The 17,511-nt window shown below is 42.1% G+C and overlaps 1 protein-coding gene across 1 annotated transcript; it reads left to right on the top strand.

The window, feature by feature from the left end:
- Positions 1–1,379: 1,379 nt before the first annotated feature.
- rnf17 (ring finger protein 17) lies at positions 1,380–17,363 on the top strand (the record flags this gene model as incomplete). Its single annotated transcript, XM_084545625.1, has 37 exons — positions 1,380–1,592; positions 1,808–1,905; positions 2,068–2,134; positions 2,370–2,459; positions 2,628–2,731; positions 2,862–3,030; positions 3,110–3,186; positions 3,462–3,536; positions 3,914–4,164; positions 4,253–4,345; positions 4,612–4,770; positions 4,886–5,057; positions 5,157–5,298; positions 6,650–6,837; positions 6,913–7,042; positions 7,156–7,318; positions 7,846–7,961; positions 8,202–8,319; positions 8,409–8,526; positions 8,609–8,866; positions 9,690–9,837; positions 10,213–10,325; positions 10,585–10,675; positions 10,801–10,922; positions 11,523–11,712; positions 11,809–11,920; positions 12,010–12,173; positions 12,249–12,368; positions 12,566–12,646; positions 12,783–12,905; positions 12,992–13,048; positions 14,781–14,891; positions 15,023–15,146; positions 15,334–15,469; positions 16,510–16,696; positions 16,878–17,001; positions 17,192–17,363. Coding segments are annotated over 36 exons (4,776 nt in total), but the record flags the coding sequence as incomplete, so codon positions are not given.
- Positions 17,364–17,511: the final 148 nt, after the last annotated feature.

Genomic DNA, 17,511 nt, shown 5'->3' with positions numbered 1-17,511 from the left:
CCCCTTGAAACTGCAAAATCGCTCTCTTGGGTACATTATCCCTGGTTGGGAATAGTGCTCTGTGTCCAGATTTAGATTTCCCCGATGCTCTCATGTCAACTTATCAGACCATAAAGACTTTAAAACAGCATGTTTACTGCTCGGATTAAAATAGTTTTGCAATCAGGAGTACGAAAACCTCTGGTGTTCAGTTCACCTACACTCGTGAACACATCACAAGCGTTGCAATACAGCTACAAGACCACCTAAAAGGCTAATTTAATCTAATGTGATAAGGCAAGACACGTGAGAGCTTATCAAAGCTGAAAGTCAACGTGAAAGTGATACAGTAAATTAAATTATTGTTAATTAAAATAGATAATTTTTCAGTTTTTACCGAATAACATGTTTTCGGTATTGAACGCACCATGCGGTCACGTGGCAAAGATACCTGCATACACGGTTTCTTCGAAACGAAACGAAAAACAAACGATGGATAGAGGCGACAGCCCCAGTGCTGCCATTTGCAGATTATGTGGAGAGGCTTTCAAACTTCCTGGTATGATATTCATGACCATTTTCTTACCGCTTAACATCCTGCGAAATCACGTTTTATAATAGCTAGCGAAGGCAGCTAGCTAACTAGAGGGCGTTAGCGGCAGTAGCTAGCTAAATTAGCTCATGTTTAGCAGGTGTGTTGACAGGTGCTTAAATTAACCAAAAAATTAATTTATACAAAGAATCAATCCACTACACGAGAGAGTTCAATACAACATATTATTTTTCTTACCGCGTAACATTCTGCGAAATCATGTCTTATGATAAGCTAAGTTAGGCTAGCTAGCTGGCGCAGGCAGCTAGCTAATTAGAGGACGTTAGCGACAGTAGCTAGCTAAATTAGCTCATGTTTAGCAGGTGTATGGACAGGTTCCTAAATTATCCAAAAATGTATTTATATAAAGAATCTATCCTGTACACGAGAGAGTGCAATACAACATATTATTTTTCTTACCGCGTAACATTCTGCGAAATCATGACTTATGATAAACGAAGTTACGCTAGCTAGCTAGCGCAGGCAGCTAGCAATTTAGAGGACGTTAGCGACAGTAGCTAGCTAAATTAGCTCATGTTTAGCAGGTGTGTTGGCAGGTGCCTAAATTATCCAAAAATGTATTTATATAAAGAATCAATCTTATACACGAGAAAGTCCAATACAGCGTTTTTGTTTTTTTGTTTTTTTTATCTATTCTTAATTATTTGGGAATTGTTTTGTGATGTTGAGCTAGCTAACGAAGCTAACTACTTCGGGCAACCGGAAGGGGCTGGGAACGTCGCGCCAAAACAATTAAAGGCTATTTCTGCTTACTCTGTTGCTTGCTTAAAAGATGACTAAATAATTTCGACCCAACCCATTTTTATTTTTTATTTTTTTTATTAGCAAACACTGTTGTTGTTGTTGTTGTTGTTGTTGTTGTATTATTCCTGCTTGTCCTTTCTCAGAGGATGAAATTGATGGAAACCTCCCTCGGGTGCTTTTGTGTGGCCACATCTACTGCACATCTTGCCTGCAGTCAATTCAATGTGACAATGCCATTAGATGCCCGGACTGTGAGGTAAAATTAATAATGCTCTAAACTCTTCCAAGAGAAGGGCACGGCTCAAGTGTGAAGCAAATTTAAATGTTCCTACTGTGGGTATATTTCATCCATGGTCTACCATGTCCAAAATGTTGTGTTAGGATGCTTTCACACCTTACATCCAAATATTTCATGGCTATAAAGGTTCAAGTGGGTGGATGACTAAAAACACAATGTTTTCCTCCATGCAGATTGAGTCCACTCTTCCTGAAGGAGGAGTGTGTGGCCTGCAGGAAGATAGCAGAATTATAGGCCTTATCTACACGGCTAGAATGAACAAGCTGAAAAGGTAAAATGTGGCTTTAAATGTTGACCCGAACAACTACTGCCTCAAGTGTTGTTTAACAAATCTTTTTAATAAAATGTGCCTCCACGTTTACACACCATTTTATACGTTTCTGAGAATGTCCTGTTTCCATTTTCTGAAATCTCCGTCCTCCACCTCTGACAGATCAAAGATTCGCAAAAAGACCAACATGTCAACGTTCACTGACATGAATGCCAACACTAAGGAGCAGGTGTGTTTGTGTGATCACAGAGGTTTTTATTGGGGAAGTCTGTCATCGATGTTAATGTTTAACCTGTCTATCTAAAGGAATTAGAACAATTCAGTTTACAGGACACACTGTCATTACCTCTGATCGTCATTATATGGACATTAACTTGTCATCAGATATTAGGAATTTAGGATTTTGTGTTCCAATGTAAATAATAATGATAAAACCCTGTCTGGCAATGGTTTCTATATTTTAGCCAGTTGACATTGGCAAAATTGAGAAGGCGGTGGATGAAGCCTTGGCCCAGGCTGCAGAAAACCTTGCCCAGCTGGAGCACGTCCATAAGGTGAAAGCTGCACCGGATCCATAAAAGTGCAAAGTATAATTGTTGACATTGTTGATTTTCAAAGAGTGGAAAAGCACAAGTTTTATTCATCAAAGTATAAATGAAAACAAACCACTGTTTGAGCGTGTTGCTGGAAAGATGAGTGTTTTCTGTTGTGAATCTGGGCAGACGCTGATGACCGATCTGGAAGAACACGTGAAAAGAGAGACAGGTCGGCTGGAGCTGGAGATCAGGCAGGCTACAGAAAAGGCTGTGCAGGCTATTGAAAAGTGGTATGGCTATTAATTATCTATATATAAACACTCAAGTAGTAAAAGATCTATGAGATTCTGCGTTCTCTTCATGAAACCAATGATTTGTCAAAGCCAATAAGACAACCTGATCGGATGCTTGGAATTTCAGGAAAGATGTGCAGTTGATTCAGCTGAAAAACCTGGAACCACAATTCGCCATCAGCCAAGCTTCAGTTTGTCATCTTCAAGAGAGGATAAAGGCCTTGCAGATTGCCATGCAGATGGCAAAGGAGATACGCCGTGTCCCCTTCCTGGAAGAGTACTGCATCCTGGATAAGGTATGAAAAGTTATGCTTGAATACATCCCGACTGATATATTGTGCTAATGTAAATTATGCTTTTTTTTGTGTGTTGTAGATTCTAGAGACGCTGCAGGCTTCTGTTGATAAGAAGTACTTGGATATGAAATTCATTCCTATGTCCTCTGGAATAAGGTTTGTCATTTTTGAGCGTTGATGTTTGTGTTCTTTTAAGAGCTGCTCCCCTGCAGACTTCACTCTTTTCTGGAGGTTACAAAAAGAAACAGTTGTTGTCAGATTCAATAAAGACTCTTTCTTTTGGCCAGTCCTTACTTATTATTTCACACGTTGCTTTTCTCTGAAAATGTCCTCGTGCCGTGGATGCTTGAAGCATTGGTGTCAAAAAATGAACAACAGTTTTTGTCTTAAACTACAAGTTTTAAATTTTCGTATGTATGCTTGTGTTGTAGCTGTGTTTTCCACTCAGAGGTTCAGAACCGGGGTTTGGCATTGTCACTGAAAATGGAAGAAGGCGATTCAAAGCAGTGAGTCCTTAGCATATACCCTTTCTCCTTTCCTGTTTAAAAGTAAAATTACTTGTGATTTAATTTGGCTCACTTTGATAATGAGTATCAGCACTGTGCTTCACATTTATTCTGGTGGAAGGAATGCACTTGGACTTTTAGCAGATGTTTTACTTTTAGGTTTTATTTTATTTCTGTTTCTGTTCGAAGTTGTGCCAAAAAATAATGATGAGTAATAAAAGACTTTACCCAAATACCAGTGAGACCCTCTCCCTCAAATCTGGAAATGTTCCACATGCTACCTTTACCAATTTTAATGTTGAATCTTAGACATAAAATATTGTGTTTATATATTGGTTGCTTTACTGATGTATCTGTGTTTTGTTTTTCCCTCTTAGCTTGCCCATGTCTCCAGTGACAGGCTACCAACAGGGCAAAAAAAGTAGCTGTCATCCGCCCAGTCGTAACAAGCTCCCCAGCCCACAAAAACACGAGCAGGAGAGCAAACGAGTTAACAGGCGCTCATTTAGAGGCTCTTCTCTAAGCCCAGCAACTCGTCCCAGAGTCGGCCTTTCTCAGCGCAGCTCAACCTCAGATGGAAGCCCAGATGTAGTGATAGAGCAAATTATAGATGAGGGACAAGAGGATGGTACGTGTGTCTTTCATTCGCTTTAAATTATCTCACATAGGACTTTTTATTATTCTAATAATGTTAAATGCTTTGCGTTTTTGTGCAGCTCATCCGCCGACTGGTCCTGAGTTGGCAAGTGACAAATGGAGAATCCACAGAAGAAGAAAGAACCATCAGATTTTTGGCAATAAAAGAAATGGTAAACAACCCTCATGGGATTCTTTTATAGAGATTGTATAATTTAGAGCATATGTGCCTAGAGCAGGTATTTATCCAGATAATTCATAGCTAACGATTATCCATCAGCTCTGTCCAGGTCTTGCCGAAATCAAGGAGTATTTCTAGTATTAAGAAAACCTCTGACAGGGACAGTCTCCTGTTGTCTGATACATGATCAAAGGGAAACCGTGAACATATGATGACCCAGAGTTCAACTGTCTGTCGTTAAAACGTTTTCTCTTGTAGTTACCCAGTGGGTGGTGGTAACCCACGTTGTGAATCCGAGTCACTTCTACGTCTGCTATTTGGCCGAGAAGAGGGAAAGCGAGATCCTGTCCAAGAAGATCAACCACCTCTGCTGCGGAGAGAGTTGTCTCTTCGGTTCGAGTGACACAGTCGAGACTGGTGTGTCTCCGCATAATTATTGATGAGGAACACTTATATCCATGATAGATAGACATCATGCAGTATCTATTCACTTGTCATGTGTTTTAGCCTTTGTTTCCATGCTCCTCTTCAGGCTCCATGATCTTTGTGAAGTGGAAGGAGGGTCTCTGGTGTCGGGCTACCGTAGTCGAAGTCATGCAGAGCGGCTGTGTGGGTGCAGTGAACGCCTGCCCAGTCACCCAGCTGTCCAGTGTCCAAGTTTTCTTCCTCGACCATGGGTTTATGGAAAGAGTCGCCATACAAAGGTACGCGAAAAGAAGATCCTCTGTTAAAACTAAGCAGCTGGACTTGATTGAGTTTACTTGATCTCGGCTTAAAAAGCTTTTGTCTGACACTTTTCCCAGTGAGGAGGGGACCGCTGAGTCCACGCTGAAGTCTGTGAGCAACCACCTGAGGAAAGTGGACGCAGCATTGAGCGCAGAGCTGAGACGCTTTCCTCCTCAGGCTGTCAGATGTTCACTGAAAGACCTGGTTCCATATGACCTGGTAAGACCGACCAGGTTTATATAGATACTTCATCTGCTTTCGTTTCTCCTCTCCGTTGGACCTCAAGTGTCAAACAGCAGCATTTCAGAAAATACAAGCAGGGTAATATTAATCAATGTTTGAGATTTGTGCTGTAGGCTGGACAAAACTTTGCGGCTTTGTTTGTAGCTGTTTTTACAAATCCAGCAGTCTGATAATTAATGAAGAAAACAAACTGAGCTCCACTTCAACCATCAACCATAATATCGTTCTTTTACATTTATACATAAGTAATTTAATGATATAGCAATCAGGAGGGACACTTTGCTAGTTATACTTAAGTAACATTTTTAGTTTAGGACTATTAAAGGTGCAGTAGGCAAGTTTTATAAAACTAACTTTCTGTCATATTTGCTGAAACTGACCCTATGTTCAAGTATAATTGCATAAAGCAGGTCATTTAAAAAAAAAATCGGCTCCTCTGGCCCCTCCTAGAGCCTGTAGCGCGATTTGCAAGACATCCACCGCTCCACATTCAGATGCACCAATCACGTCCAGGGGTGTATCTAACAGAGTGTCAATCACTGCTCATGGACACGCATTTCATAGCGCCCTCCCCTCCCTCCACCACCTCGCACCACTTGTCCGTGGGCGTGTAGAAGGAGCCGGGACGTAATCCTCCTCCGAGCCCTGTGCCTCAGCTTCACTCTCAAACGTCTAACCACATCAACAGGTAGCGGTCATATATCTACCACATAGCAAATTGATAAATCTAAACTGTGGAATAAAACGCCACAATGAATGCTTCTAACTGTTATTGATAGCAAACATCACCGATGTAGGCTACTTTCAGAAACATCCTAACCTTGGTTTTGTCCTAAAGTTGACTATTGCTAAATATTTTGACCTAAAATTATTTAGCAATAACGAAGGGTATTATAAAAACTATTTTGTTGTTGTTACGTCGGTGTGTTCCATGCTAGTTTGTTTACTCGCTCTCTCTCGGTTCTCTGCTCGTGCACAGTATTCCAGGGCCAATATGCACGCGCTCTATCGTGCACAGCTCTCCCTTGTGGGGGGAGGGGCTTGGGAGACCGCCTTGGGCTTTAGCGGAAAGTGGGGAGGGACTGAGAAGTTGTCGATGTTCAAATTTTTTGGCTAAGTCCTGGATCTTCGCAATCCTACCTACTGCACCTTTAAGCAAAAGTCTGAGTTCTTCCTCCACCATTCTCTCCTCCATCTCATCAAGTTTAACAAATACTTACCAGATGTAGACTTGCTGCCTGAAGAGGTCTGTGTAGTTACTTTTTTATCTACTTTGAAAACACAGCTACAGAAATAATCGTAGTCTCTGTTCTGTTTGTGTGTGCAGATAAAAGGCTGGAGTAAAGAGGCACAAGTTGAATTCTGTAAAATCGTTGGATCTGCAGCAGTGGAAATGCGACCACTGGGTCAGGAGAGGGATTCCTTGTTGGTGGACCTGAAGAAAGCTCCCATGGACCAATCCAGTGATGTCCCCATCTCTGTCAGAGAGTACCTCGTGTTCATTGAAGTGGCCAGGTACACATACGTGAGCAAATCGCAAATGAATCAAATTAAGATTTTCTGAAACATTTTCTGAAACTGTTCTTATAGGTTCTATTCTCCAGTGATACTGGGTAATAGGCCCCTGCTGTACTATCCTCCTGTCTACCCCAAGACAAATGCACAGCTTGATGCCGTGGTGTCCCACATCAACAACCCTGCTGACTTCTACATCCAGCTGGTACTAAACATGAACAAAAATATATGTTTAATAATCCTTAAAAAAAAAGGACTCAGATCCCAGGGATGGATTCTTTCCCTCTGCCTGTCTCCACCTCCCTACTCCCCCACCAGGTTGACAACATGGAGTCCTTGTTGCTCTCAGCTAAGCTTCAGGATTGTTACAATGCAGCGACAGCGTTTGGAGAAGATGAGCTCAACATCTACTGCCCCGTGGACGGACAGGCCTGTGTCGCCCGCTTTGAAGACAAGTTGTGGTACAGAGCTCAGGTCATAGGTGAGGGTGTGTTTATGTGTGCATAGTATAATAATTAGGGAGTGTAACTGCAGTTAGTATAAGGTACTATATCGATCAGCCATAAAATTGTGACCACCTTCCTAATACTGTGTAGGTCTCCCTTGTGCCTCCAAAACAGTTCTGACTCATCGGAGAATGGACATGGACATGTTCTTCATGTTTTTTTGAGTTGTTCCTAAAGCGTTTTAGGGCTGCATCCTGCTGGGGATGGCTGCTGCCATCAAGGAGTGTCATTGCTATGGGGTGGGGGTGCCTGGTCTGGTCTAGGTGGGTGCTACATGTCTAAGTAACATCCACATGAATGAATGCCAGCTCCAAAAGTTTCCCAGCAGAAAACTGAATTGTCTCAAGATGCTCAATGTTATTTACTTCTCCTGTCAGTGGTCTTAATGTTGAGGCTGATCGGTGTATTGTTCTATTTATTAATTATTTATTCTTATTTCTTTGACATCTCTTTACCTACAGTACACACTGACGTAACCCTTATGTGTTGTTCTCGTGTGCAGGTCTCCCAGGTCGAAGCAAAGTGGAAGTGCGATACGTTGACTTTGGCAATAAAAAAATCCTTTCAGTCAGCGACTTGAGGAAGATAAAAGACGAGTTCTTTGCCCTTCCCGCCATGGTGAGAACACATTTTGATAAGAAACAACATAATCTATACTACCTATAAATTGGCCTTAAAGAGTAATATGACTCAAGAAATCATCCAGTGTCTGATGCCAATCCAGTAGCATTAAAATGGACCAAGATGAAATCCTGTGCTAATTTCTCAATAGATTTCAAGGTTGTATTTGCACATTCACTCTCACATTGTCAATTGAGCTTGGTTATGCCAATGGAAATTTTCTCTTCTGCTGTTAAGGCAATCCAGTGCTGTCTGTCAGATGTGATTCCTGTGGATGGAAACACCTGGAGCGATGCCTGCACCAACAGATTCATCAGCCTAGTTTACCAAAAACTGGTCTCTATTATTGCTAAAGGTGCTGTGAGAAAGCTGCTTCTTCTTTTCAGTTTTACACACATTAAACTTGTCTGTGAAACCCATGTTGTGTTTCCTTTGCCCCTGTAGGACGAATCCCAAAGACTGAACCTCTCCCAGTTAAAATGTTTGAAGGCGATGTGAATGGACCGCTAGTCGACATAGCCGAGCTGCTGGTCCAAGAGGAGCTGGCCTGCTTCAAAAAGGAGTAAATCTTCTCAGAAATCTATTCCTCACCTCTCACTATTTCCTCTTCCTGATTCTCACTTTCCCCACTAACTCGCCTACAGACTGGAGTCCAAGGAAGACAAACCCACTGGAGATGATTCTGCGGTATGGGACCCTCCACTTGAGCTCGGTTCTGCCACGGACGGAGGCAGTGACGTGGGTCACGTAATCTCTGTGGAGCAGAATGAGGAACAACAAGAGTTTCAGCCTCAGTTGAAGCTGCCCGCCGAGCTCAAAGACCTGAAAGTCGTTGTCAGCCACATCAACTCACCGAGCAGCTTCTACGTCCAGTTCACACAGAACGACTCTCAACTCAAAAGGTCAGTGATTAAAAAAATAAAATAAAACCGTGATTTACCCTCAGGTTAAACCTAATATTGGTGCAGATAAGTAATTTGAAGGACAAGTAAAACCAGCATTTGTTAATACTGATGTTGGAAATGTCACATTGCTTGTGTTCGCTGACATTAAGTCAGTTTTTCAGGAATCTCTGTCGCACAAGTAAATTATTGCAAAGCTACCCGTGTGCACTTTATTTCTGGTGACATAATGGTCCCTGTGCAGGAAGTGATACAGCATATGAGCAGATTTCCTCTCAGTTTTGACTGAAAGAAATTAGGAAATATCACGGCAATACCGTTTGTGACATTCCTAATTTCTTTCAGGCAACAGTCGGATAGGGCTTTAACAAAGCCTGATCTTTTGTGGTAATTTGGATCTTCAGCTTCTTCTGTGAAGACGTTTGACAGCCCCATTTATTGGACTTAATCCAGTTACACAGTGTAATAGAATAAGATAAGTCTTTATGAATCTACAGGGGAGGAAATTATGTTTAATTAAGATCTAATCAGGACTCAGATGGCTGATACTCAATATTAAAAGATCAGTATCGGATCGTGGGACATAAAAAAAACTTGTATTTTCATTTCAGTTAGTGTGCATCCTTCTGCAGACATCACAGATGTTTTGCCATTGCTGGATTTTGAATGCTTTCTATGGTTTATGTAACTGTGCATTGATTTCACTGCTGCTCAAGGTCCTTCTTACAGCTTTTTTTCTTTTTTTTTTATGGTGGTGGAGTTTTTTAAAATGAATTGAAGCAAACAAGAAGAAGTTCTGACGGAGGTGCTGCTGTGTCTTCAGGATATGTGAGCTGGTGAAGCAGGAGTGTGCCCTGATGGAGCCCCAGGAGGTGGTGTGGAAGGCCGACACGTATTGTGCTGCACACGTTAATGGAGTTTGGGAGAGAGGACAGATCTGCTCTGACGTCACATCCAACGACATTGCAGAGGTACAGAAATGCTTTCTTCTATTATATCTTTTTACAGTTGTTATACTCCAATTAAAGTCAGCTGTTAGGCCGGTCGGCACGGATGTCAATCTCTGTGCAGTTAGCTATAATGGTCGTTCTAGATGGACACTCTCTTTGTTCCCTTGAACAATGGTGATTAATGTAAAAATAATGTTCGAGGTAGTACAGCTTGTCTTGATATGTTGCACAAGTTCTCTTACCCTCGAATCTCCACCAAAGAGGTGGTAACTACAAACTTGGCACGACCCATAGAGCCACAGTAGCCAGTTGGGACATCCCAGATTCCCTTTAAAAATGTGACTTAAAGCTCACCTGAAGTGCTAAAGGTGATGTGTCTCCGCTGGCCCGTACCAGGTGAGACGATGTGACCATGGCAACACAGTGAAGCTCCACGTTAGCAACCTGCGGCCACTGCCACCATCCTTGATGGGATCCCTGGCACTCGAGTGCTCTCTCAGCGACATCAGGTACCACACACACACACACACCATCACACAGTCATGCACCTTGAGTTTTTATCTGTAGATTAAAAAAAGACTACACCGGCAGACTCTCTGGGTGAGATTTGGTGGTTGTTTTGAACATTGGACACAACATCTAACTGCTCTTATCACTTCTTTTAATTTAATTGAATTACACAGTCCTGATGGGATAGTTTGACTTCTCTTAATCAGTAGTATATTTAATAGTTGTTGTGCAAGTATATATTCTTCTTTTTTCCTGCAGGCCAACAGGAGGCCGATCTACTTGGACAAATACAGCCTGCGACTTAATTACCCACTATCTGAAAGGAGCCTCAGCTGTAATGAACATCAAGGTCATTCTCTGCTTTTGGCCGTACTTTTAAATCACCCATTTTGCTTTTTAGTTCTCTACAATGCACCTCTTTTCTGTGATGCTGTAATTACCTCCTACCTCTTTTTTTTCTCCCTCATTTTCCAGGAGCTTACAGATGAGCGTCCAGTACCCGTCACTCTGTTTTGCTCCAACAAAAACGGACAGTTAATCAGCATTGCAGACTTTCTGGTCAACGAAGGCCTCGCCCTCAAGGAAAGAAAACCAAGGTCCGTGTGTGTGTGATGATTTTGATTTTACAGATCTAGGATAACACACACAGCCTTAACTTCCCCTTCTCCAGATATATCTGTGTCTGGCAGACACTAACAAACATCAGACGCTCGGAAAACATAAAAACAATACAAATGCATTTATATGTTTTTGATATCCTTTAATCTTTGGCAGTACACAGTAACTGATCCTTTCCTGGCATTTGTGTGGATGTAGACATGTAGCACCCACCTAGACCAGACCAGGCACCCCCACCCCATAGCAATGACACTCCTTGATGGCAGCAGCCATCCCCAGCAAGATGCAGCCACAAAAACTGTTTAGGAATCACTAAAAAAAATATGAAGAACAGCACAAGGTGTTGACCTGGCCTCCAAATTCACTAGATCCCAAACTGATCAAGTATCTGTGGGATGATCCACAGAGGCCCCTCCCCTCAAAGCCCCCCCACTAACAATATCCTGCAGCCAGACACCACAGGACACCCTCAGAAGGCCCATGTCCATTCTCTGATGAGTCTCTGAACTGTTTTGGAGGCACAAGGTGGTCATAATGTTATGCCTGATTGGTGTATGTGTATTTTTGTGTTGTTTCAGAGATGCTGTGGTTCAACAACCCAAAGAAACTGATACACAGTCTCCAGTGAGCAAAATAAAAACTGATGTCAAGAAAAAGACTGCTGACCCGTCTGCTGCTACTGTTTCTTCCTCCTCCTCCTCTTCCTCCCTCGTCACTGCTACCACCGCTCCAAAACCAGCCCCCCGCTCCTTTATGACTGCTGAGAAGGTTAACGCACACGCAGACTCTTGACGGATAAATACGTAATAGAAAAAGCAGCTTAGGCTTATCAGCGGTTCTGGTTGTATTCACCTGTGTGTACAGGTGAAGACTCCATTGTACCTCCCTCCAGAGCTGCCATGTCCCGGTCGCATCCAGACACGTGTTTCTGCCATCGGCAAGGACGGCCTCATTTATGCAAGAACACAAAATGCAGGTGCAAAGAAGGTTGCTTTTTGCATTCGTTTGATTGCATTAGTTTGAGTAAGTGTCGACATTGAGCGGATGTTGATCTTTACTTGTCAGAGTATCAGCTGGAGCAGCTTAAGCAGAGGATTCAGCAGAGTCTGCGGACGTGGCCCACACAGAAGCCCTACACCTGGAAGTCAGTCCAGGGCTGTGCCGTCATTGGAGCCGATACCTTGTGGTACCGAGGACAACTGCTGGAAGTGCAAGGAGGGAACATCACGGTTGGGAATCCACATCCACAAAAAGCCCTTCCTTGTTATCAGCTCTTCTGATGTTTCTGTTTTGTGTGTTTACAGGTACAATATGTGGATTATGGCCTCGTGGAGAACATCCCAATGGTCCATGTGTACCCCATGCTACTGTGTGAAGATGTTCCTCAGCTCTGCATGCCCTGCCAGCTGCTTGGTATCAGCCCTGTAAGAGATTTTATGTGTGTGTGTTTTGGAAAGTATTATTTGGAATATATAGGTGCAAGAGGCTGATCATGATAGATTTCAGTACAGAGGATGCAAACACTCATGCATTTAGCCCCAGCTAGCTACCAGATTTTACTCTCATCATACTGGCTGGCTGTGTTCATAGTAACTTTTTCCTCTCACCTCTTTCTCTTCAGATCGGTGGTAAGTGGCAGAGCGATGCAGTGGCCCTGCTGAGAGAGCTCCTGCTGAACCGCAGTGTGGACATGCAAGTTGTGGTAAAATTACACTCATTACTCTGGATGACTATAATGTACATTATATAAATGTTTACAGGTTATGATGTTATGTACTGTTTTTTTTTCTGGTGATGTTGGTTAACCCTAACTCCTAGTGTTTGTTTTTGTGCGGTAGGAGCTGCCAGCTGATCCGAGGGCACCGCTCACAGTTCAGATCTTCCTGGACGGCCTGAGTCTCTCCAAGATCCTGTGTCACCACGAGCACGCCTCCATCGACCAGACGGTCTCAGAACAGAAGGTATGTGTGTTTTTATTGTTGTCCGTTTCCCAAAATGAAGCGTCCGTACTTTACTTTACTCAGTGATATCTTGTGTTTCGCTGCAGGGACTCTCTGTGATGTCGACTGCTCCTATTTTGGATGACTGGGATTTCAACACTGAGGTATTTTCAAATTGAAGATGAGTGTGAATGTTTGTCTTGTCTCTCTGTGTTAGCCCTGTGATAGACTGGATGGGTACAAAAAATCAGTGTTAAGCAACAATATTGCCTTTACTTGTAAAGTAGAGCCCAAGGCCCAACTCAGAAGTTTTGTTAGCTCATTATTTTGGTTCTCTGGCTGTATCCATCCATCATTTTTAGTTCTAAAGGACAGTTGGGGATGTCAGTGACGACCAGATGCTTACACGACTACTCTGACACTTGAGATTAGGTGTAGGCTGGTGGGAATTATCTTGTGTTGCCTGCATCTAGGGTTAAAACGTAGGCGGTTCCTGTAGTCGGGAGCCACGGCTATAAATGTGTCTCGTCCCTCACGCAGCTCTTTCAGAACAAGGTTATTATCGTTAACGAAAACGAACGAAATAACGAAAACTAAAATTGAAAAAACTATTTCGTTAACTGAAATAAATAAAAACGAAAATTAAAAGAAAAAAAAACGAACTAAAATTATAGATATCATTCCCTTCGTTTTCGTCTCTGTCAGTTTAATTATAAGCCTCAATTGGTTGGATTCATATGATCGATTTATTCCGCTCTGGCAGTTTTAAGCCAGCAGGCAGCACCTTACGGCACCTCACGGTCCGTGACGTCACCTGGCAGCATCATGGCGGTTGCAGCAAAAGCTGGGAGAAAGCTCCAAAGTCCTGTATGGGACTTTTTTGAATGTGACGACGAGAAAGATAAAAGCAAGTGTCTTGTAGTGGAAACCGACTGTGACAAAATATGTGGCTTGATTCTCAAGGGGAAAAATCCCACGAATATCAAAGTCCGTTTAAGAAGCTTGCACAAGGCGGCTAATGTCGAGTACCAAAACAAGATACCCGTCTGTGAGTCCGCCGCCGCCGCCGCTCCCCCGAAAGAGAAGGATTAAAGGAATAGTTCACCCAAAAAATAAAAAGTCAGTCATTATTAACTCACCTTCATTTTATTTATAATTTTATTATACAATACTCACTCTGGCCTTTTTGAATCCTGCACCTGACAAATAACCCAAATCATGAAAAAACTAAAACTAATTAAAACTAAGCATTTTTGAAAATATAAAAACTAGCAAACCCACATTAAAAACTAATTAAAACTAACTGAACTGGAGGCAAAAAGGTAAAAACAAAATAAAAACTAAACTAAAATGAAAAATCCAAAACTATTATAACCTTGTTCCAGAACACAGTTGAACACATTGCAACTGCAAATTGCAAAGGAATGAGAAGCAAAGTCTCAGGATTACATTTTAAGACCTCACTTACCTTCTGTGTCTACAGTTTCTAAACATTTCAGTTTGAGTCTTAACTACATGTGTATGGTTTATGTTTTTAATCTAAATTCATCTCTGCACAGGTAGAGTTTCAGCGGCATTTTCCTGTCATCTGTTCATCCTTCACATGAACATAAACTCATATCAGTCTCACTGTATACACAGACCACACAATAGTCTAAGAATGTAATACAACACAATAACATATAACATGATTAATAAACTGTAGACCAAACTGCTCTGTATGATGGTTCGTAGCTCTTCCTAGCCTCCCAGCTAATGATAAAACTGGTTTACCCCTATTGGACGTTTTGTACACAATGCTGCCACCTCCTGGTATGAAGAGGTATTGCATGTCACACAGCCTCAGAACACAAGTCTATTTTCTTGTTACACTATGGCTGAACATATCGTTCTCAGGGTCTGACAGCCCCAGAGGAGCCAGTGTTGGGGTCCTTTCTCAGCCCAAATCTGCCACAAGAAGGAGAGGTGTTTCCCGTCAGGGTCAAGCACCTGAGGACCCCCAATGAGGTAGCTACGTAAAGTGTAACTGTAGCTGCTTTTGAGGCAGAGTTGTCAAAGTTTGATCACTCGGATCATCCGTGAGTTTGTTTATTGTTGATGAACCCTTAACAAGAAATCAGTGTGTGTCTGTCCTGCAGCTGTTCCTGTGGCCTCTGGAGGGAACTGACCCCGTGGAGGTTGACGAAGAGACTCTGGATGAGGCTTTGACAAGAATCAATGAAAGCATCGACAGTCTACCGCCACTCACCAGCTTCCCCCGTGGTAATACCCACCGCTTCTCCAAACAGATTTTAAAAAGTGTTCATACATATCTACTTGATTCAAATGCCAGTTGGATCTCTAAAGGTTATTCTTTTTGTTTTGACATCCACTAGATAACCGCTGACGGTCTCTATGCTCCAGACATTTCTGTGTATAGCTCGTCAACCCCTCCCTCTGTGGTTTTCAGGTGGTCCGTGTCTGGCAGAGTACAGTGATGGCAAGTACTACCGGGCCAAGATGCTGAATTTCACCAGCATGGATCCTGTCAAGATCCTCGTCCAACACGTCGACTTTGGCTCTGACGACACTCTGCCCACCAGCAAGTACGAACTTCACACAGTAGACTAGAAATGAAATATCTTTCTCTGCACGTCCAAGAGTGGAGAACCATTCTAGAGAGGCTAATACCAGGTCATTTGAGGTGGTTTGAACTCCTGGTACGTGTAAATTCAACATTCAACCCTTTTTTAGCTCTGCTTTATTCAGCTTCTGAGTGGTATTTAAGTTTAAGTTTGAATATCTTAAAAGGGGCGTGCATACAGGGAGACATTAGCAGCAATGGGGCAACAAGAGACTGTGAAATGTCTTGTATTTTCTGTCCATACACTGGCAACGTTTTCATATCCTGCTTGTTTCCCTTGAAATCATATAGGGGTGGGAAATAACAAGAGGAATCAGTTTATATGTGGACAGAACTTAAGACTAAGGATGTCCAGATCAAGTTTTTTTTTGCCCTCCGATTCAATACCAATTGAATTTTTTTTATATTGAGTATTGGCCGATCCCTATCCGATCTTAAATACATTTAATTTCCTCCCCTGGAGATTCATAAAGACGCTTCTTTTCTTTGCATTCTCCTAGATCACATGCGAGTCTAATAAACAGGGCTGTCAAAGTTGATGTAGTTTAAAAACCTGTGTTCTCTACTCCAGAAATGTTCTGGTCATCCAACGCCATAAACTCTGTAACCATCTCTGGAATATTTTCCCCCTTGGAGCTGATTCGAGGAAATCTCTTCTTTTAAACACAGTGTTCAGTGTTTGTTGTTGTTATTTCATTGCACCCTTTACCAGAGTGTACTCGATGTATTCCGTTTTGTGGTTTTATTTATTTATTTGGTGGGTGGCGAATCATGACTGCAATTTACAAATTTCAGTCTGACTAACTTCATTTTCCAGAGTAAAGTTCTTCCACACAGCAGACATGAAGCTGTGACTTGTTTAGTCATGTATTTTTGGCAGCTTTGACGCTCGCCAACAGCCATTAAACCAAAACAAGAAGACGTTTTGATGCTACAGGGACACGGTTTTGGTTTACTGGACCCACTCATGTGTTGTTCTGATAATCCCTCGCTTCCTGTCAGGCTGCGTCAGATCCCAGCTAAGCTGCTGAGGTTTCCGACCCAGGTGCTAAAGGTCAAAGTTGCCGGCTTCAAGGCTCCGAGTGTCGGCAAGCAGGAGGACGTGCTGCCCTACAGCCCTGAATGGAGCGTGAAGGCTGTAATGGACATGGTTGACCTGTTGCACGGCAACATCACAGCCTTAGTAGTGGTAAGACACTTTCAGCTTGTTGATTCTTAAAATTAAGAAACTAAAAGAGCTGTTTCTGCGTTTAAGTCTGGACAGACAAATGTTACGGCTGTGAGACAATCCTCCATCTGCTCATGAGACGTCTGTTTTAATATCCTCAGTGTCTTACTCCCTTCATGTGTTTATTGTTTTTTCTCTTTAGGCGCAGGAGCCTGAGCTCAAAGTGCAGCTGTACGACGAGGACAGAAAGCTGGTCCATCTGCCTCTGGTGAACAGCGGACTGGCCGAGGCCGACTGAAGCAGAGCGGAGACCCGGCGCAGTTCGTGTAAGTTTTCTGTTTTATTTCAAGGAGAAAAAATTACATATTCAGACACACTTTTATAAATAATCCCTGCCCGTACCAACGTGACTGGATAGCTCACATCACTAGCCTTAACTGGATCAGAGTTACATTGCAACAAACTTTTAAATATTTATTTTAGTGGTAATAATTTTTCCATCTCATTTTTCTCCAGGTTTTCTTGCTGTTTATTTTGTTCTGTTTGACTGTTGTTCTTAGTTCATGTTGCAAAAACAAAAAAAAAGTGTTTATTTTTACATATTGTTGCCGTGGAGCAGTGTTTTCTTTTTTTATATATATATCTTGGCTGCTGTGTTTATAAAAATAATAAAAGTCTTCCACTGCTGTGTACGAACCTTCCTGCAGTTTTTTTTTTTTCCTGTATAAATAAATAATTTAAGACTAGAGAACCCAAACATAGCTGCACCTTTTACAATAAATATCAGCAATGGTTCATATTATAAATTAAATAAAAAGATAAAATTTATTTTACAA

Source organism: Chelon labrosus (assembly GCF_963514085.1).
Source record: "Chelon labrosus genome assembly, chromosome: 5".
In the NCBI taxonomy this organism is placed as follows: domain Eukaryota; kingdom Metazoa; phylum Chordata; class Actinopteri; order Mugiliformes; family Mugilidae; genus Chelon; species Chelon labrosus.
Note: the sequence above shows the minus strand (reverse complement) of the source record. Positions and strands in the feature narration are given on the sequence as shown.